The 21467-nt window shown below is 33.8% G+C and overlaps 1 protein-coding gene across 1 annotated transcript; it reads left to right on the top strand.

Moving 5' to 3' along the window:
* Positions 1 to 380: 380 nt before the first annotated feature.
* Positions 381 to 20819, top strand: LOC128187379 (chordin-like). The gene is made up of 23 exons (XM_052857812.1): positions 381 to 1080; positions 3558 to 3658; positions 7950 to 8082; positions 10810 to 10917; positions 11004 to 11130; positions 12557 to 12647; positions 12933 to 13074; positions 13526 to 13654; positions 13756 to 13838; positions 13949 to 14090; positions 14272 to 14384; positions 15437 to 15571; positions 15683 to 15839; positions 15938 to 16167; positions 16901 to 17014; positions 17394 to 17570; positions 17799 to 17892; positions 18119 to 18246; positions 18408 to 18516; positions 19062 to 19127; positions 19403 to 19500; positions 19648 to 19741; positions 19922 to 20819. Exons 1-23 carry the CDS (start codon positions 912 to 914, stop codon positions 19924 to 19926), a joined length of 2745 nt encoding a protein of 914 aa, XP_052713772.1. The 5' UTR covers positions 381 to 911; the 3' UTR covers positions 19927 to 20819.
* The last annotated feature ends 648 nt before the right edge of the window (positions 20820 to 21467 follow it).

Here is a 21467-nt window from a genome sequence, read left to right as displayed (position 1 = left end):
GTAAAGAATGACAATTACACCGGTATTAAAGAAAACAATCAAATACTATAAAGCTGCAAGGATTGTCAGCCAAAAAATGTGGATAACAATGGAAATGGGTGCGCGAATTGAATAAGGGCAACGTACCGTACGTCTTCCACCCCCCCCCCCCTTATTTTGTTTGTGTCAGCCTCTTTCTACCCATAGATAACAACAGGTCAATAAATTAAAGACAGAGATTATACCCGCCAATTACTCGGGTTATTTTTATACCAGGATCGATAAAAATGTTATATTTTTGGTCAGCTAACAACATAGATATTTTCGTTTACGGGAAGATTGAATATGATTGGGTATATAAAACAGCGGGTGGAATGTTGCTCTCTGTTAGTTCTTTTTAGAAACAGCCAATAGCGAAAGCTTTCTCGCGACTTCTAGGGAAAGGAAACCGTAATCATAACGAAATTCTTCTTACATCCAAGAAAGATAACAAGTTCCGAACGTATTTGCGATTTGAAAACAATTCACCGATTGGGTGTAAAGTCTTGTATATACAGTTTTCACACCTCCAGTTTAGTAAATATATCAGCGTTGAAATATTTGCCGTTGGACTTAAAATCTTTTTATACTCACGGCTTGGATTCGATACAGGGAATATTTGTTCTCAGATATTTATCTATTTCACTTAAGAAATAATTTATAGTAGATATTAGAGAGTGTGAAAAGTTAGTTAACTTCAAAAAATATTTATTGGTAGTTTACTACAACTGTATACAGACGTTTGAATCCTTGCGTGCGAGAGAGGGTCCTATTCAGCGTATTTGATCAGTTTTATTGGGATTGCGCGGTGGCCTCTTGATTCCAAAAGATTTTCAGAAGTGCTGCAGGTGTTCAGCTTGTACCAAGGATTTAATCAGAAATTTTCGAATGAAATGACTTCTTTATTGACAATCTGCGTGTTTCTCCAGATGGCTGTAAACGTTGATGGAAGTGTGAGAGATAGATTCCTCTTACAAAATCACGAAGGGAGCCCAAAGGATAGATTCGAGGGTTTATCTTCAGAGGAAGTGGATTATAAGAATATGCATCATAATTATCCAGGTAAGATACCGGCAAAATAAATCACCCTAAAAATTAATTAATAGTTGTTTAATATATCCGTACACAAAGATATATATTTTTTTTTGTTCAAAAGAGTGGCGCCTTTACGCACGTTTCAAAAGTTTGATGTTCCTTCTGGTTTTTTAAATCCGGCAATTTTGAGCCTCTAAAAATACGCTAATTAGAATGATTAATCTGAGTGAAAGATACAAGATCCAGCTGTTTTTTTGACTGAAAACAATTGGCAGAGAACATAACAAGAGAGTTCTAACTGCATGAGCCTTATATCTCTCTATTGATGGAATTCAATTACGGTACGGCCTCCACAACTCATCACTTAATTGATCAAAGGGTGGTCATTGTTTACATTTTCAATACTACTTATGTCAGACTTCGTTCAAATGACACCACACACGAAATTGAAAGGAAGAGTTTTTTTTAGACTTTACATAGTTTATGTTCATTCATTCACTGAAATAAAAAAAAATGCTTAGTACATGATTTATGTAAATAATTAATACAATATAAATTCAGTAAAGCAATTGCTTTCAATCTTTAGGAATAAAGATATATATCATTTTTAAGGTAACAAAAGCAAAATCAGATATTATTTCTGGATTTTTTTAACATTCAAAATGATATTAAATATGAAACAAATGCGAAAAATCCCACAAAAAAACATGCAGGTTTTCTCAAAGAAATGAGATTTTTTACGAACAGATTACATATAATGTTTTTAAATATGATTTTTGGAAGATGCTTTGATGTATTAGAAAGTTTAATGCCCAATAAAAGAGTAGGGTATACTAAAGGAATAGTTGGAGTCACGAAATAAACTATATATACCTGAGCTATTAGTATTTTTTTTTTAGCAAAAACTCGCAATTGGAAGCACTTGTTGTATAGAAAGCAATAATATTCGCGTGAACTCATTTCATTGTGTATATATGAATACTTAATATGTTGTTTTGCTTTCCATGAAGTTTTTAACGTAACATGAGTAACAGAAAAAAGTATGCACTTCTATCAATTGACGGAATTCTTCTCCAATTTTGTTTTTAAAAACACACTGGGAAATGCATTGCTTTGAAATGAAATGAATCCCAATAAGTTAATACAGTGTCCCTAGCGAAACTGACAGGTAGTAATCACAGAAACAGTGGTTCACGTGTTACTACGGATTAGCAGAATAACTGGTATTTAGCTGTGTCAATTAAGAGCATGACTAATATTGAGTTTAGCAGCAAGCTCGCATTAATCATGCGTTTGTATTTCGAACAAAAACTTTACAAGATCCTTTCCAAAAATTTAAGTTAACTCATAAAATTCAATTATATTTTTAGCACACTTTTTAACTCTAAGAAATGACGAGTTCAATTTGTTATAACGAGGCTTGAGTGAGGAGATCCAATAATGACTAAGATCAAGCTTACCTGGCTATGCCTTTGTTTGGACATCTCGTACTCTTTCTCGGCCATTTTTTTTTCAAATATATTGAATCATTTTATTTTGCAAAATTAGTTTTGTTATCTAGCATTATGCAAAATTAAAAACAATTGGGTAAATCGAATAATTATCACAATTTACTGTAGTACATTTGATATGTGGAACCGTTCTTGATTATTAAGATATTTTCATAGTATTTGCATTTGTTGAAAAAAATATTTTTTTTCCATTTCATTTGAAGATCTGAGTAAACTTGACATGCTGTCAAGGCCTTTTTACTCTAAAGCCAAAATGCAAAGTTTACTGGGCCTATGAGAAAGCAACTTGGATGCCAAATTTTAAAAATGTAGAAATGAATCACAAAATGTCTTTATCTGTTGTGTTTCAAACAAATCCTAAGTGTCTGGCTGGAAATAAACCCACTAATCTAAATGACCTCGTTTTCACGTAACACTTTGGCTAATTACAGGAAAAGTGTCGAGGATCATAACTCTCCCCTAATTGTGCACATTTCCAGAACAGGAACAGGACAACAATTATTATATGTAAACAGGCTAGACGTTTTATCTGAAAGGTCAAGGGTTATATAAAATGTAAAAAAAAAAATGTCCTTAATGCCTGTTCTTTTTTTTTTCAACAATTATCAAATTACAAGCAAGCTTCGTTTTGATAAATACTATTCACTATTATTATGCCTTTGTCAGTTTGTCACTATATATTCAATACTCATATATTTTTGCATAGTATACAAAGGTTTATATAACGTAAGCATACTATGCCATAATAGAGCACGGCTCGTGCACCATGTATCAAACCCTGACTACTATTTAGGCATAGTACAAGCACAACACACAACACCATTACATAAATATACATAAACTGTTCACCTTAACAGAAATAAATAAAATGAAATAATTATTATTAAAAAAATAATAATAACTCCGCCATTGAACGCGTTACGTCCGAGAGACTTTATGACACACATATTGTATACAGATTTATTTATGTCTTTTTTTAATGTTTTCATACAGGGTGTAATCTTGGAAGTTCTTTCTATAAACTGGGAGTAAAGTTTAACCCCACCTTGATCCCGGGTGAACCGTCTGTATGTATCATCTGCCAGTGTGTGCCGGTAAGTAATTGTTACGTCAGTCTCGTTCTTCAGAATGTAAATTGTACAATATAACTAAATATTAATGGGAGAGTGGGGAAATCCCAATTCTCATGATAAAATGATAGAAATAATATGCAACCTGGACCGTGTCTTTAATTTCTAGTTGGATTGTTGTAAGCTCCAGAAAATCGTGACATTTTTCTAAGGTTTTAAACTATTTTGTGTGCATCTTGCTTACTGTACAATCCTTAGAGTCTTAAAGAACGATAACAGAAAGAAAAAAACGACATAAACACTAGTGTTTGCAGTCGGTAGGCCGATCAAGTGTCTCTCCAATACTTTGAACATGCAAGCATCTGATGCGATACTGGGTAATTTAGAATCGGTATTTGCAGAAGCTCTTCAATGATAGACAGTTATGTTTGTTTTATGTTTCAATGTAATATGTCAATTACTAACAAGAAAAAAGTGTTACATAGCGAGATAAAGGAGATAATATTGCTAGTCAGGAATTTTTGCAAATTGTCTGACATTCGGAAGGTTAAAGCACTCTCTTTCCAAGCGGAGGTGGGGAATGACAATTTTTCCTTGTCTTTTATTGCTGGGTTATCTTCATTATCTATCTAACAGTGTTCGAAATGAACACTCCTTAGAACTTGATTTTAAGATATACAGTTATGTTTTAATCTCCTTGACCTAGACAGAATTACTGCCAATATTCATTTGATATGAAAAGAGAATCTGTCGGAGTCTGCAAGATAATATTTGGCAGTTTTTACTCTCCATTTCTTCCACGATTCATGAAACGACGTGTTTGCAAGATGTGTATCTTGAAAATAAAACCTGTAAGAGTTTTACTCTCTGGGTATCTTAAAATTCAATTTTTTTTATTATTTTTATGTATTTGTAAAGATATTTAATTCTACTTACTTTTTATAGTGTGAGTGGGAGGGGGGAGGTCGTCTTGATATAAACGAGGACAGCTACTCTACCACCCCCGCCATTACAAAATATATCTCTTCGGTGGTATTAAGGAGTATACAGCTTTTATTAAGCAATCTTTCAAAATGAAAACTCAGCGGTATTTTATTGTGGATGGAGAGAAAAAATGAAACCGGAAGAAAATGCTGATAATATTTTTTATGCTTAAAACATAATGTAATATCGTTCAAGATCATATCAATGACGTAAAGAAGTCTATCACCAGATGAATGAATATGTACATTGAATGTCGTTCTTCCGGAATTCAACCATAATGCAATTATCGAGCCGTGTAAAAGTGGGAAAAAGGAAACCGCCAACGCTACGGCTATAAGAGATCCGACTTTCGTATTATTTAGTCTGATTATTTAATGTGTGTTCTTCTTAATGATGCATGTTGCAATAGAAACAACACGAACCTCTACTATTTCATTCAAAAATATAACATTCCATTCGGGGATAAGTTGATAGTTCAAAGACAAAAAACAACCATTTGTATATTTTTATAGAAAACAAGTACTTGGCAAAGCCAACTAGCTTAGACCCAAATAGTCACCAATCATGCCAGACTTTTTACCTAATCCCTACATTGCAATTTCACCATTACCTGTTGTTTTGTTGCAGTTATCGGGGGAGTGGGGGTGTTCTTCGCAAATGCTACAAAACGCATTTCAGCATTGATAAAGATCTTTTCTTTTGGACTCGACAACGTTTTATTAAGACATTGATTGTTAAAACAGGGAAAACCAATTATCTAATAACCCAATTATTCCAGAACGTGATGCATGACCAAACGAACGTAAGGATAGAGAAAATAAAAACAAAATGATGATTTATTCCTGCCAATAATAAAATGGAGATCATAACAGGAAAGTTGATCATGTAAGGCCACGTAACGATGAGGTTCCTGTAAAACTTGTACGACGATCAGATTCAATATCGCATCCTGGGTGATAAAATTATGGAATGGTGATATTATTATTGCTTCGGTTAAACTGTCGGCAGGATCTTTTAATTACCATTGAGAAAAAAATGATTAAGAATGAGATCACCTTCATAGTTTCTTGACAGAAATGTTTTGCCGTCGGAAACTTTGATATAGCAAATTTTTAGATTCCACTGAGGATGGTATTAAAAGGAAGAATTCCCATAACTCATTATTTTGAACAGGCAATAAAATTTCATCCCCATGGATTCGCGTCTTTCATTAAAGTCTTGCTTGACATTCTTTATGTTGGATAACTGTCAACTTTTCGGTCGTACAGTTAAGTTATAATTGCATCAAAGAATTAAGGCCCTGTTTGCTTTGAATCGACAGTCCTCCTACAAGGGTCTATTTTCCTGGACCATTTTTAGATAATCGACTATAAACGGCTGCTTTATGAATGAATATGCAACTTCAGAAATCTGAGAGGAATAAAAAAACGGTAACTGATTCCGGATAATTGGCGGTTAAAAATTGACAGGATGTCGTTTTCACTCTCTCACCTACAAAATGGTCCCAACATCCGGTTAAAGTTACATTATTGTACGAAGGATACTTATACTAATATTTTTAATTGAATAAGAAATCCTGTTTCGAAGTTTTGATGATATATATGGTATTTTAGTGCAGAGATTATTAAGTACGTGCATTATGGTACCCTAAGAATGCGGAAGACTGTATTTGAGTAAGAAGTAACATGTTCAGTCAAAAAATCTTTCCTTATCACAAATAAGTGTAAGAAGTCACGTTTTATTGAAATAATGAGACCAAAATTGTGTGGCATTATTTAATGTGCAGAATTTCCATGACTGATTTTTTTCCAATAAAATTTAGCACACAATCTTACAAGGCCATTGGCTGCAAAAGAAAATACTAAGAGCACTTGAATATAATTACCGAACAAAAGAGGACATTGGATGATACGCTTTAAGAATTGCTGTACAAGCTATTAACATGTCGTGAAAACATGACTCAGAACTCAAAACTGCTGATGGCGAAAAAGAAAAAGTTCAAGTTGAAGAAGGCTTAACTGCTTGTGCGTTTACGGTTTTATTTTAGTAACAATGTTGAATATGATCGAAGAAACTTGCATTTAGTAAATAATTCTTCTCACATAAACTATGATTTATGTGTAAATTTAGTCAAAACTTGTTTAGGTATACACTGTGCATGTATGAATGAAAATTTCTTGTTTACATAAACGATCTCCATTTTCTGAGTTATTGATGATCATACATACATGTATATGTATAAACCAATTTGAAAGATAAAGCAAAATTTGGTAAGAATCCTTGATTAAATATGTATTTGTATTAACAATCTGTGGATATAGACACCTACATGTGTCATGTTAATGTCTTTGCTGGTTATCTTAATCCTAAGGTGACAAAGAAACATTCTTTCCCTGTCATTCATATCCCACATACCCATTTCTGTTGGTTTACCAAATCGGAAACAGTCTAAATCATGTTGCCATTTAATTGGAAAAGTAAACCATGTTTCACAACAAAAACCCTCGTCACTTTTAAAAGACGGTGCGAAACATTTATTAAAAGTTGCCATCCCTCACTTGAATAATTTATATCGCCAGGATTAAACCAGTCTCTTTTTGCAAGCCGAGAAGTTCAAAAGCAATTGAGACGTTTTGAATGTAGAATGGTACTTGTGGATTAGTTGAAGGGTCCGAGTATGCCGATAGCTTGATCGTGGGGATTAGAGAAACAAAATTACTTCACACCCTTAACGAAATTTACGGTGGACGAACGTACAGAGGCCATTTCAATGCTATGAATAAGCTTTTTGGAACGAATAAATCATTAGTTTCTTTATCTAAATTCCTTCTAGACGGCTTCGGATTGATTTGTATTTATTCTTATAGATTTATTGGCAAATAAATTGAATATTATTTTCAAGTATGTGGCCGAACGACAGGTTGATAAATTTATTTTCTTGTATCATAATGATTCTTGAAATCTCTAGATGATGTAAGACCAGCGAATAAAGCATTCTTTAATATGGACATTGATTATCTGTAAACATACATGTACTTCAGGTCCTTTGAAACATTGAATTTTTTCCACAATTTTTTTATATCAAAACATGAATGATTGAGTGAGTAAAGAGTGAAGTAATTACCTATTAAATATGAATAGTTTATCATATGCAATCAGTTCTTTGTTTTTAATGAGACTCAAATGGTTCAATTACACACCGCTGAATCGGTTTCTGTATATATCAATAATGAATTAACTGTTATCTTCTTTCCAAGAGAGTAAATATTGAAAATTCGAGAAGTCCCTCCAAATTTCTCATCTTAATGATTAAATTCTCTCTCTCTTACAGAACATAAAGAAAGGAATCGCACAGCATTTTGGTAAAGTGACATGTAAAAACATTAGGAACCTTTGTCCTGTTCCCGAGTGCGACAGTCCTGTTCTTCGGAAGGGCAAATGCTGCAAGTCCTGTCCCGGAGAAGGTAATGAGAACGCACAGCACAAAACAATTAACCCGGCCGTTTACCAGTAATATTTATTGCTGATTTAACAATTAAAGCGTTAATCAAAAGCCTGATTTTGCTATTTCTTCCAGAATTGGATTGCTTTTAATTGCCTAATATAAGGGTTTTTTTTATTCGTGTCAAGACATTAAGACGATATGATCGGTTTCACGTTTAATGAAAGTAGGAGTATTTTAGGGTTGACCGAAATAGAAGTACGGAAAAACGACGAAATTTTCTACATTACAGTGATATTACATCAACATATTGGCGCCATCTTTACATCAGTTTCATTTGTTTCTTGAATCCAGCGTACACCTTCTTGTATAAATGAAACATTATCCATAATTGCCTTAAAAATAAGTCCAATTAGTAGATCTAATGGATTAATCGCTACCTTATCATATTTTCAAACCATTGAAAAATAATGATTAATATATCTTGAGAGCGTTACAAGTATAGTTGACCTGGTTTCAACTCACTCGATCCCACCGCCCTTCTTTGTGTTTAGTGTTGGTGACAGTATTGGTCACTTTCGAGGGCTTTTTACACCCACGGAGTTTCCCGGTCTGTCGAGTGATCCCCCGGAGAGATCCCACGAATCGGTATGCTGATGGAATGTGAAGTGTCGTTGAGATTTAACATACCCTTTAGTTGCCACTGAATAAAATCTAAAATATCATCGTTTTGTAGCTATTGAAAACAAAATGCGTATATGGCCAACATACATGTAGATGAAGTCATAATGCACTTTATAAAGCAGTGTTATTTTTACACGTACAGAATATTTTTTAACCTTAATTTTTCATGTTTTGATTTTACACGTACATAATCATTATTTCTATTGAATCTAAGGGCAGAAAGAAGATAAAGATTAAAAAAAAACCGATCTCGCTTATTCTTTGACTTTGAGAAACAGTAGCACTTTCTAGTCCGAGAAACAATATTCTTGTCTGCAATGTCTACAAAATCTGTCACCAAATTAAGGTCAATTGGCTCGTTAACCTAGTCCCGACCGTAAGACGACAATTACCATAGCAATCTATCGGAATCTCTGTCTTCAACTTCCGGAAATAACTGAGAGAAACAAAGGTCTTCAAATTAAAAAAAGATATCGGGAAATAATGGGACATCTTACACTAAGGTCTTTTCCGTGATGGCCCATGAAAGCAATTCTTGTGCTTGACTGTATATAGTTCTGCATTGTATTGCTGTAGGGGGTAGTAATTAGGTTACATGGGGGTATGAGGTTTAAGAATTTGTTATTCAAATGAGTGATTGTGTGTGTGGTGCAATTTGTCGTATTTCATTAGCAACTAAGAAGCGCAAACTGGATGAGTGAGAGAGATTGAGGGATAAAAAAATTGAAATCCAACAGATTATAGAAATTAGTCAAAAACAATGAATATCAACAGGTGGGTTACTCATCCGTTAAGCATTTCGAGTATATATAAAAATTTTGTAGCTGTTTTTAAAGAAATACATGCAAACACTTCACATGTTTGAAGGAAGGATTACCTGGCTTTCAGATGCGTAAATAGCGTCTGGTCGAAGCTTGCTGCCGACTTCTTGATCTGCAGAGAATCTCATATCATACCCCCATACTTGTTTGAATTGCACAATCTATTTACTCTTCATCGCCTCTCTGTTTGCTCTTCAGACCAATATTTTGTATCGATTTAATACCCCCTGATTCTTGAACAAGTTCAAGTGGTCCTATCACCAATCGGAAAACCTCTTCATACGACCGCGCTAGGTGTTCGAAGTTAAAAGTGTGAAAAATACACCACGATAATCTTCGATTAATAGGAGTTTAAAGTCATCAACATTTTTTGCATTTCCAAAGTGGCATACGATTAAATTTCACATGTACGTGATTAAATGTTAATTTTTTTTATTTTTTGAAACAACATCTTGTCTAGCGTTTTTGAAAATATTTAAACAAACCTGTTGGTCTCATTTAGTAACATTAGAAGAACAAACACTTCTACTTCGAACTGAAAGAGTGAAAGAACCTTTGAAAACTAGATCGATTTTGAATGGTATTAAATTAGAATGAAATATTTTATTTAAAAATTTTAAAAGCATTATTGAATGCAGTAATGTATCGGATTTTGGCAACCAACTTTTGCTGGTAAAATTATCTTCAGAAAACCAGTGTCTGGCGACCTCATTCAGAGCAAAATATTGAACTTTTATTAAAAACGTGCTTGTTTTCATACACACCTTTTCGTCAGTCGTCGCCTTTATACGTTGTTTATGTCGGGCTCGAGCTCCGAGAACATTCATTGAGCACGTTAAGCTGTTTTCTTTGCGCTTGCTTCTTTACGTCCATCATCCCTTAATCTTACTTTATTTTTATCTTAATGAGTAACAAGACTTTTTCAAAGAATCTCTCATTTTCTATAGCACCTACTTAACATTATTATTCACCACGTTTGAAGTGTTATTCGTTACCCATATTCACAAAAACATATGGCTGAATAAAAGACATATCCAAGTAATGTGTTGCTATAAAGTACACCAATTATCATTCAGGCTTCTATTTCATTTTTTTCCTCAATGAATGGTTTTTCATTGAAATAATTGCCAACAAAAGTGCAACATTCTGACATCCCTATGGTTGATCTTTGTGTATATGAACTGTCTGCGTTATCCATATCTTTTCACACAATTTATAATTGACTTTTCAATTCTTGTTTACAGTCGAGACATTTGAAGATAGGATCAATCTTCTGCCAGAAAATGTGTCCAAGGGATTCGATAATGCTATAAATTTGGGAGACAAACTTCGCCAAAAAGTCATCAATAGAAGTATGTGTGATGAAAAAAGAGCTCTTCCTTCTTTTTTTAGTGCTTTATAGTTCATTTAACGAATATGTTTGTTATTTTATTTTCAGAATATGTTGCACTTCTAGTAGGACGAAATGTTATTTCCAGACGACCATTGCTGACTCGCGCAGTCGCAGTCGTTCATTTACAAGTCACCGCAAATATGGGACTGCGCTTTTCAATTAAATACGAGGGGTAAGAGATAATGACTTTGATGAAATATACTAAACGTGAAACGTGAAACAAAATCTGTCGCACACGTAGAATTAAAACTTTCAAGCGATAATAAAAAACCTTATATTTATCTGTGAACTGATATCAATGAAATTAAAATTCTCACTTCGGAGTACATGTTTAACCATTAAAACTTCCTATGACCTCGATCTGCTAATTTAAAACCAATTAAGTCATGTGATAATTATTAGTTTTACAATATAACTGGTCACCGAATTTGTGATTGGAAGCAATGAAACCACTGAATTAAGTTCAGACTTTGGTTTTATTGTTATAGAGGGAGTTAATTTATTCCGCCCCATCTTAATATGAACGCATGGTTATGTACCTTCATTTAACAGGTACACAGACCGAATCGCACAATTTCACGATCCTCATCAACAAAATATTTTGTATTTTGCGTGAAAGAAAAGCTGATTTTTTTAAATCACATTTTTTGGCGTCAGTATGAAGAGAACATATAATCATCTGCAACATTTCACGGTTTTGGGGAGAAAACCGAACAAACGTAGGGGTGAGCCTAGCACCTAATCCCCCCGTAATCTGATTCAGTGAAAAATGATTAGACTAACATTTATTACTGTTTTATTTTCTCATAATCCAGTCAAAGAGAGGATGTGAAGAGATAAATGAGGGGAAAAACCGCCACTGAACGGAAAAAATCTCATGTAGGCGACTATAGTCAATACCTCATAGAATACTGCTTTTATTTTTTAAAGAAACGTATATATTTCGACAAGGCACATTTTCAGTGGTAATGAGATATATATATTTTTTAACATCAGTTTTTTTAGTCTGTCCGACTTTTATCTTTACCGCGCTAAATCCGGTGGAATCATTCATTATTAGCGAGATTAAGGAGGCTATATCATAGTAAAGGTTCAATGCATTCGTTCCCCTCCGCTGACAATAGCTTGCCCAAAATGGTCCAATTATTTTTTCAAAACACTAAACCTGTTTAAAATCTATATAGTAACTCAGATTTGTATGTAGTTTCGGATTTTTTTTTATCTTTCCGCATCAAGTTTTAACCGACGAAAGTTGGTTTTTGAACCTTACATGCGACTTTTTGAGCATTTATTTACTTGTTTATTATCAAAGCTAGCTGAAATGAATGAGTGATTGACTGCCCATGGTGGATCTTTAGTGATAAATACACATCTAAATAATACGGAATACAAAATAAGACAAGCTAAACGATCGAAACATATTTTAATTCCTATTTTATGATTTCCGGTATGCCGTAAAACCTCTAGAAGGCGCTTAATAAATTGATCATATCTCAGGGAAGCTCAATTTCATACGGAACAAGCATAAACTCTCATTTATGTTGCCCCACTCAGGTCAATGCGTTGATTATAATTTGTAAGTGTATTTTATGTTTCAGGCTTAAAAACCCAGAAAAACTTCTGCTAACAGATAAAAAAGGAAAGATCTTGTTGGAGAAACAACTTCAAACTAGATATCCAGACAAAGAGGTAGAATTTTATTGAGGAGTGTAAATTACAGTATAGATTCATGATCATAATCAGCTGCAGAAACCAAGATATCGCTATACAAAAGTCAAATCTTACCCACCAAAAACACGTTAACTTTACACAATAAGGTTGTTTTACTGATCAACGTATTTATCAGATTTTATTCTTAATTATAAGTATCCTTAACAAAATAGTGAAAGAAATTCAGCCATTGCATAATTAAAAATAATCAAAATATCAAAGAATCTGATAATAAATCTATATATGTCATTTTTTTTATTACAGATGTGTGGTGAATGGGAAAATGTTCCTGAATATTATCTTCCATATCTACACAAGGGAATGTTTCTGCTGGTTTTAACGACATCCTCTTTTGAAAACGGCGAGGTTGCTGGTAAACCGGAAGTTGACAAATCCCTACAGAAAAGTATGTTAAATGTTGCAACAGAATTTCGTTTGCTTTTTGGTGAGCCCGTTCTAGATAAATTTAATGTTCGTCAATGCAGCACAGACCACACGCATTTTTGAAGCCTCGTTGCCTCTATTATATAATCAACTGAAACGTGTTTATTGAATCGCACCTTTGGATGAGAAAAGCCGTCAATTTGAAGAGTATAAACTCTTAAATTAAGCTAATAAATCTTGTTGTGTCTATCTATACATTTCCACAATATCCTGTCGGAGATTGTTTCAAGTCTTCGCTTTGTTATATAAATTGATACGTCCTAGTTTATATAATTCAACTTGAGTCGATTTCGAGAATCAAAGAAGAGAATATAGGGCTAAATGTAATCACTTCTAGTCATTAGAGATTTCAACATGTAAGGTAATTGATTTGTTAATGAAGCATTGCTTATTGGCGTTGTTATTGTTTTCAGGCACGTTTACGTCAATCCTTGTTTCACCCAATCAGTACGGCATTGGGGGATATGCCGAGATGTCCTACGGGATCCGTAGCAAAAGTGTTGAGTACACGGTCAAATTTGACGGACTGTATAACACTAAACGTACGTGAGTCTTCATCATTGTTAGAAATAAAGCATTTGTTAGATATGGCTAGTTTAATGGTAGTCATTAAAAGTTTCGTGTTTTGGTTTCTCTCTTTCAGGAAGAAAACAAGAATATTTTGTGACGATTGAGAAAAGAACGCAGATTCTACACAAACAAATGAAAAGAATACGAAGACGGAAGGTGCAAAGATTATTATTATTAATGATTAGTAGTTAAAATGATAAAAAATATATTGATATAACCTTTACCGATCATCATTGATTAAACGTTGATACATGTTTATGAAACAGAATAACAAACTAAGAGGCACTTGGTTGGCTCTGAACAAAAAGAGCAGAAAGTTGATTGCAAAGGCGAGACTGCGAATGAGAGTCACTTCGAAGGGGGGAGCGACAATTTTTGGCACTATCAAACCATCGGGCACATGTGGAGGTAAGGAATATAGAAACACACAAATTTATATTTAGTCAATGTTAGTTCTATAAGCAGCATACATTTTTGTATTTACTTTGCAATGTACGTGTATTCAATTCTTGCTCTGTATTTAATCAATGTACTTGTTTAGAAGAAAGTTTAAGTATGATGGGTACTGAATTCTTTTCCTTTTTTAAAGCATACGTTGGAGTTCTTTCCAGTGGAGAATCGTTGTTGTACCCACAAGTTGCACTGTCCAGTGCAGGTTATGCTGTTCTTAATTTACACGACAATGGACAGATTAGTTATAATGTAAGTTCATGCATCGATATAAAGAAAAAAGTCTTTGTCTTGAAATGCATTCAATTCACTGATTGATTTTTAAGCATCAAATTGCGTGTCTATATGATGTTGTTATACCCCTGTAAAACAGTTACTATATATCTCTATACGAAAAAAAAGTCTAGCATTTTGACTATTGGACTGGAACTGTTAGATAGGAAATGTTAAAATCGACTGTTAAAAAAGACTGTTGACCGGTGACGTCACATTCCGCGAAAACGTGTTATTGATTAGAAGGGGTATAACAAAACAGTTGTTGACTGCGTCTCGGGCAACAGTTGATCTGTCGGACCGGCTCGCAAACTGTTGCCCAAGGCCGACAACTGTATATTGTTATACCGCTGTAAAACAGTTACTATATAACTCTATACGAAAAAAAGTCCAGCATTTTGACTGTTGGACTAAAACTGTTGGATTGGAACTGTTAAAATCGACTGTTAAAAAAAGACTGTTGACCGGTGACGTCACATTCCGCGAAAACGTGTTATTGATTAGAAGGGTGTTGACTGTGTCTCTGGCAACAGTTGATCTGTCGGACCGACTCGCAAACTGTCGCCCGCCGCCTTCGGCCTTGGGCAACATTTCGCGAGCCAGTCTGACATATCAACTGTTGCCCTCGACCCCAGTCAACAACTGTTTAATGTAGGGATGTCAACGAGTACCCGGTTAACCGGGTACTCGATCGAACGTCCGAGTATCGAATACTAAAATCGGTACTCGGTTACTCGGATGTATATTTTTTAATATTTCTAAGTTTATTTAATAATGCATTAAAACATTGGTTTTAAAACTTAAAATGTCCATTGCACTTGTACATACAGTAATTAGGATTTCCCACGCCTCTAAATATGCTAAATGACCGTTATCGCCTGTGGCAGTGTTTATATAGTAATTATCGTGACCAAGCACCTGTTACCTAGCTTTTCTCACATTTGGCTGTCTTCTACCCTTATTTTACTTCTTTCATTAAACTTTAATGTTATATTTTTTAAATCATTAATTGTTGTATGTGTCGTTTACAGATAGACTTAAAGGGGATGACCAGCAGAGTAACATATATAACTCTAGAATCTTTACCCACGAAGACCGGTCGGCGGACAATTATATATAACCTCAATGGCCAATTCAGAAGAAACTCGTCCTCATATGACGGAACAGTAGGTCTTAGTTTGTGTAGAAGTGTGCTATTTGTTTAGATTTTAGAACCTTATTTCCGAAAGATAGATGCACCTATTATTAATTTTCATCGTCAATTTTTCTATTTTCAGGCATCCGGAGTAATCAAAAACATCCGTGCCAAGAATATTGCCCTTTTATTGGCTGGGCGATTATTTATCAATGTAGCGACGGAGAGAAAATCATCCCAGTCTCTCCGAGGCCGAATCGAAAGTATCGAGCACAGCGACTACATCAATTATGCTAATGGTATGTACCATAGACGTAATAGCTGCAAAATCATAAACAAGTTAATATATGTAATTCATTCGTAATCAATATTTTTGTTGTTGTTTTTTTTAAATTAGATGTCCCATTCTTAATGACGTCACTGCCTACGTCACCAACCGGAGTTGGAGGAGTGGCCTGGTTAGTTCCTGACCGGAAATGTCGTCTGCACTATCAAATTATCTTATCCGGTCTACAGGACTATTCATCCTTGAATGCTCTTCTTGTTGGGGAATTTGATTCGACGGCGACACAGAAAAACAAGAATGCGATATACACGCTTGTTATACACAACTTTATCAATGGAATGGTAAGACCATAGTAAAGAATTTTATTTCCAGGAAACCATATGCACATAAAGATAGCTTCATGAATGTGTTAAACAACATCAAAAATAAAGAGGTATGCTTTCTCGGCTGATAAACCTCAAAATTTCATTCAAGGCTATCGAAACTGCCCTTGTAACTTGAGCAATGTACTTGAAGGTCTTGAAGCACTTGAAGAGTATCTCTCAAATAGCCTCAATCATGTGCAGTTGATTGACTAAAAATAAAGTTTACTTGCTTTTAACAAAACAGACACCAAAGATAATTTTTCGTTTGAGATAAAGAGTTACTTTTAATGAGATCGTTTTCTCTCGATTTGAACGACTTTAAGTATGCTGTTTCTGGCTTACATTTGTGAAATCTACAAGTTGCTTTTGCTGACATTTTTGTACTGGCATCTTTATAGGTTCTGAAACAAACGTATGAATGATGTTAAAAATATTACAATGAACTCCGGAAAACAATGAATAATAATAAATTATAGAAACTGGGGCAATGGCTGCAATAAAAAACCGTTGAAAATTGTGTAAATGATCTGTGTGTTGAAAGCAATTAACCGTTTGTTAATTCATAATTTTGGGGGGAGCACCACTTTGTTCTAGTGACTCATATTGTTAGAAAATATTGAAAGTGTACTTTGTATTGTCAGAAACAGTCTAGTGCTTTGCAACCGCTGTCGGTTTTACATTACTCACCCGTTCACGATACTTGTTGCAGGCTCGCGGTGTAATAAATGACATTTCCCATAGAGTATACAGAAGTCTTGATGCCGGGACGTCACACCTTCAGATGGGTGTCACTGGAATCAGGAAAGGGGAAATACTTGCCAATGTAAATACATAATTATGAATATTTATTACGAAAATTATTTAAAACTTATTATCTGAAAGATTTTGTTCTGTTATATCATATATTTATACTAATACATGTATATGCAATAAATATTGAAATATTGTAAACCAGATGGTATATGCATGTGCAAAATTTTCGCAAGATTCGCGAGCAAACTTTGTTCAAAGGTACAAAAATTTATTGCACAGAACTATTTGTGTATTTCAGTGTATAAAAGGAAAAAACGGTTACATTTATTTCCTCGCGGAGATTAATCCCCCAAATTAGTCGGACCTAAAAATTTACACGAATGATACTCGGTTTACAGTAGCTGTCATAATTCATTAAGATACTGTATTTTATTCTTATGGCATCGTAGCTGAGCATTCCAAACTCCTGTTGGAATATCTTACATGACCAGACCGAGCCTACCTCGGGTATACACGACGAGGACACACTGGGAAGAGCAGACTGTAAGGACGACGGACGAATTTACCGTAACGACGAAAGCTGGATCCCATCAAAGAACAGCACGTGTCGAACATGCAGTTGCAAGGTTTGTATTTTTTCTCTGTTACATGTATGTACCTTTTTCCTTCTTGGTTTTTTTAACAATATTTTTTTAGATTGCATCTTACAAACCAGTTTTATGATTTTTTATGATTTTTTGTTCAACTGATAACGGGTTGTACGATTTTCAAGTGTTTGATTATCGGCATAGATCTATGTAGATAATTCACTGGAACAAAATTTAATTTCAATTTTTACCTTTTTGTCTTTGCAGAATGGTAACGTTATTTGCCACCAGGTGATTTGTCCGAAGCTCTCCTGTAACAATCAAGTTCGTGTGGACGGAGAATGCTGTCCAACTTGTCCAGGTTAGTAAAACCATTTTGAAAGATAATAGTTTGTATGAAAAGTACCATAATATTATCAAATTTATTCCAAAGAATGACAACACCAAATGTTGAACAGTTTGCCAAATGAGATAGAGAGATAAAGCGGCAAAAAATATCCCTCATCTCCGCTAAAACACATACATATTTACATAGGCTATTCTTTTTCTTGAACTTAAACTAATTATAAAAATTTTTCAATATTCAGAAACACTGACTCAGGACAATGGGACATGTTATTATCCAGGAGATAAGCGACATTACAGGGCGGGGACTGTATGGCATCCTTACATTCCACCAACCGGATATTCTACGTGTGTCACGTGCACTTGTGATGTAAGCATTCTTACACACTGGCTATCAGATCATAGTTTTTTTTTATTTACTGATTTACAATTTGTGCTCTAAGATTTTACAATAGCTAGGTTTAGTCGTTCTCTCTTTTAAATTTGGACCATTCAAAAAGTTATCATTAATATGAGTAAATTATTTTGCAGAAAAACACTTTGGAGGTTCGGTGTAACCGATTACCTTGCCCAGTGTTGAACTGTTCAGAAGACAGCAAGGTTCGAGTCCATAGAAGCGATTGCTGTCAAGTCTGCACAGGTAAGGTTTCATATTTTTTGAAAACAAGTTTACTAAATATCTAGTTATATCTTATGAATTTGCTCTTGCATTTTGAATTTCATAATAATGAACAGTTGATTAATAAGCTCAATATATTGTAACTAATCCCAATATTTAAACATATTTCTGTGAAAGATGTTTTTTACGATGGGCTTTACTAGCAATGTACAGTACTTGCAATGTAGTGGCTAGGGCTTTGTTTGTAATAAAAAATGGCGCCTTGCGTGGCGCGAAGTCTAATTTGTTTTTATTTGAAATTCCGAGTATTATATCAACCACTTACTCGTGTTTTCATTAACGTGGGTCTTTTGAGTGTTGATAAGGTGGTATTACGTTTGGACACACCATAAGCTCTATTGAAAACAGACAGCTTAAAAGTCTTTTGATGAGATCAGATGCCAAGGGTAAATGGATATCCATGCAGTTTGAAGGTGTCAGAATATTACAGTGGCAATAGAAGTGATTTATTAGAGGGAATTATTTCCAAAGTGATTATTGAATAAGATAATTACTTTTATTTGCAGACAGAAATATATTATCGGAAATTATTCAAACCACGGTGTCGCCAACAGAAAAACTAGGAAATAATGGTAAGAAAAACACCCACGCCTGATTTTTCCGCTCTTGTTTATTCGATTTGTATTCCTAAATACGTTCAACTGATTTATTAAAACGTAACAAACAAAGGTTTGACGTTGATTGGGTCATGGTTAATAAATGACGACGTTAGTGCGATAATTTAAAAGTCTTTCGAAATCAATGTTTAGATCTTTTCAAATAAATCCCTTTTAATGAATTTTACAAATTATTATCTTTATGATTAATAAGCATGTAAGTTCTGTATGACCATTCTTTGTATTTTCAGAATGTAGAGTTGGAAAGCGAGTGTATAAAAATAAATCCCGATTTCATCCTGTATTAAGTTCTCACGGAATCCTCAAGTGTATTATTTGTAAATGTAAAGTAAGTATGTGATTATATTTTGGTATGAAATCGTAATATAAAGATTCTTTAATAATGACTGATGTAAGCTTCCAATCCTATTTTACTCTAAATGAATATAATGTAATTACGTACGGTTAAAAATTTATGAGTTGTGGATTTTTCCAGAATGGAAGAATACAATGTAAACGGAGAACCTGCAAAAAGAAGAGACTGTGTAAAGAGGGACCAACCCGACAAAATAAATGTTGTAGCTGCGTTCGTAAGTATATAGTACATTTTTCGATTCTTAAAATTCTCAATTTTGTATTTGAAAGTAAAATGGAATTATTAATGTTTTGAAAAAAAGAGAGAAAAGGTAACTGTAGTACTTAATCGGTTAATATGGGATGCATCTACCATGTGTATGATATTCATATATTATTTTTTAATTTTCTTGCAGGTTAGTACAGACACAAAAACCAAATTAGAAATAAGTACCCTTACCAATGTAAGCTCTGTGATATTACTGACATGTTGGGAACAAAGAGTGAGCATAAATGTAGCTAAATGGCGAAACAGACCCCAAACATTCAACCGTCTTACGGAACAGCTGTTCTCTTCTTCTTTCATTTGTTTTTATTTCAAGAGATGATTGTTCTGTGACTTATTTCATTAGTCTTTCCTTATTAATCTGTATTTTTTTTGAGTGCAATAATAATAAGTGAATGAGTTTTTTTGCATGAGAGGGTTTCTTATATAATCATATTTGTCGGCATGAATTTATATAATTCTTCAGTTCCTAATCAAGATTTTTGTTGTGTTAAATTATATCAAAAATGCAATCACAATTGATAGAAAAGTTGCAGTATGTTGTGTTTTGATGCGAGTTGACGTATGTTTATCTATTTATTTTCTTCTTTTATTACAAAGAGAATCTGTTGATTTGATAGTATTACTTTCTTCATTTGTAAATATTATCTCCAACCATGATTATATGAACTGAGATTGTACATGTTGGTGGTTCCTTGATATCATGTGTGTGCTGAACTTTTATTTTGTACTGCATGATATAATTAAGGATTGAGTGCCAATTGTTCGTTATGGAGTATGTGACTGATTTTACAATATATTTTTGTACATTGTTTTAAATGGTTTCGAGACCGTTTCTTTACTTGTTGACATGATGCTATCATTCCATGATAATACTATACTATGTTGCTATCATATTCATTTTATTTCATCATGTAGATAAACATTAAATAAAATTATATTGCAGATGTATTTAAATTAATGAGCAGTTAATTTTTTGAAAATGAATTTATCACAATGAAATGAAATTAAAAGATTGAAATAATCTATTAACAGTGTTTCTTTCTCTCACCATAAAATGTAATATGATTGCATATTTCTGGCTTTCATTTAAAATTACAATTGTCTATCAATAGCCTTCCTATTATTATCTGTGTCATGGGATTTACATCTCAAGTTAAAAAAAAAAAGAACATGCTACAATCAAGAAAAATTAACTTGTATCATTCCATCTAGCTGCAGATTTTTAGCACTGAAAAAATTCGGGTCAACAGACCGGAGAGCTACAGTTCTACTTGCTGTTTAAAGCGCAAAAAAATGAAGCAAGCTTTGGACTAATTAACAATATTTCCCTTAACATTTTGTATATCTATTTGATACCAAAAATATCCTCGAACATTTTACTCTAGTTGTCATAATTCAAACTTGCCCCCTGAACCTCTTTTATACACCCTAACCATATAACTAGCGCAAGCGTTTGTACGGAAGAATCTGTAGCTCTACGTGTGTCAACCCGCAAATTTTCCCGTAGAGCTACAGACCTGCAGTTTATATACGTCTTCATGAAGGGTTACCTATGTCAAAATATGTCATCACACATTTTAAATCGACCCACAAAGGTTTTATAAAATATATATAAAATATTTGATAAGCTGTGAACATACGAATGACGAAACCTGATCAAACCAATTTGATCA

Source organism: Crassostrea angulata, chromosome 6 (genome assembly GCF_025612915.1).
Source record: "Crassostrea angulata isolate pt1a10 chromosome 6, ASM2561291v2, whole genome shotgun sequence".
Lineage (NCBI taxonomy): Eukaryota > Metazoa > Mollusca > Bivalvia > Ostreida > Ostreidae > Magallana > Magallana angulata.
This window is presented reverse-complemented; position numbering and strand designations above follow the sequence as displayed.

What these genes read in the sequence shown, in the direction of transcription:
- LOC128187379 (XM_052857812.1), top strand. Translation starts at nt 912, where the DNA reads ATGACTTCTTTATTGACAATCTGCGTGTTTCTCCAGATGGCTGTAAAC. An exon ending in TATGCATCATAATTATCCAG is followed by an intron (nt 1,081 to 3,557) that starts GTAAGATACCGG and finishes GTTTTCATACAG; the next exon opens with GGTGTAATCTTGGAAGTTCT. An exon ending in TGACAAATCCCTACAGAAAA is followed by an intron (nt 13,075 to 13,525) that starts GTATGTTAAATG and finishes TATTGTTTTCAG; the next exon opens with GCACGTTTACGTCAATCCTT.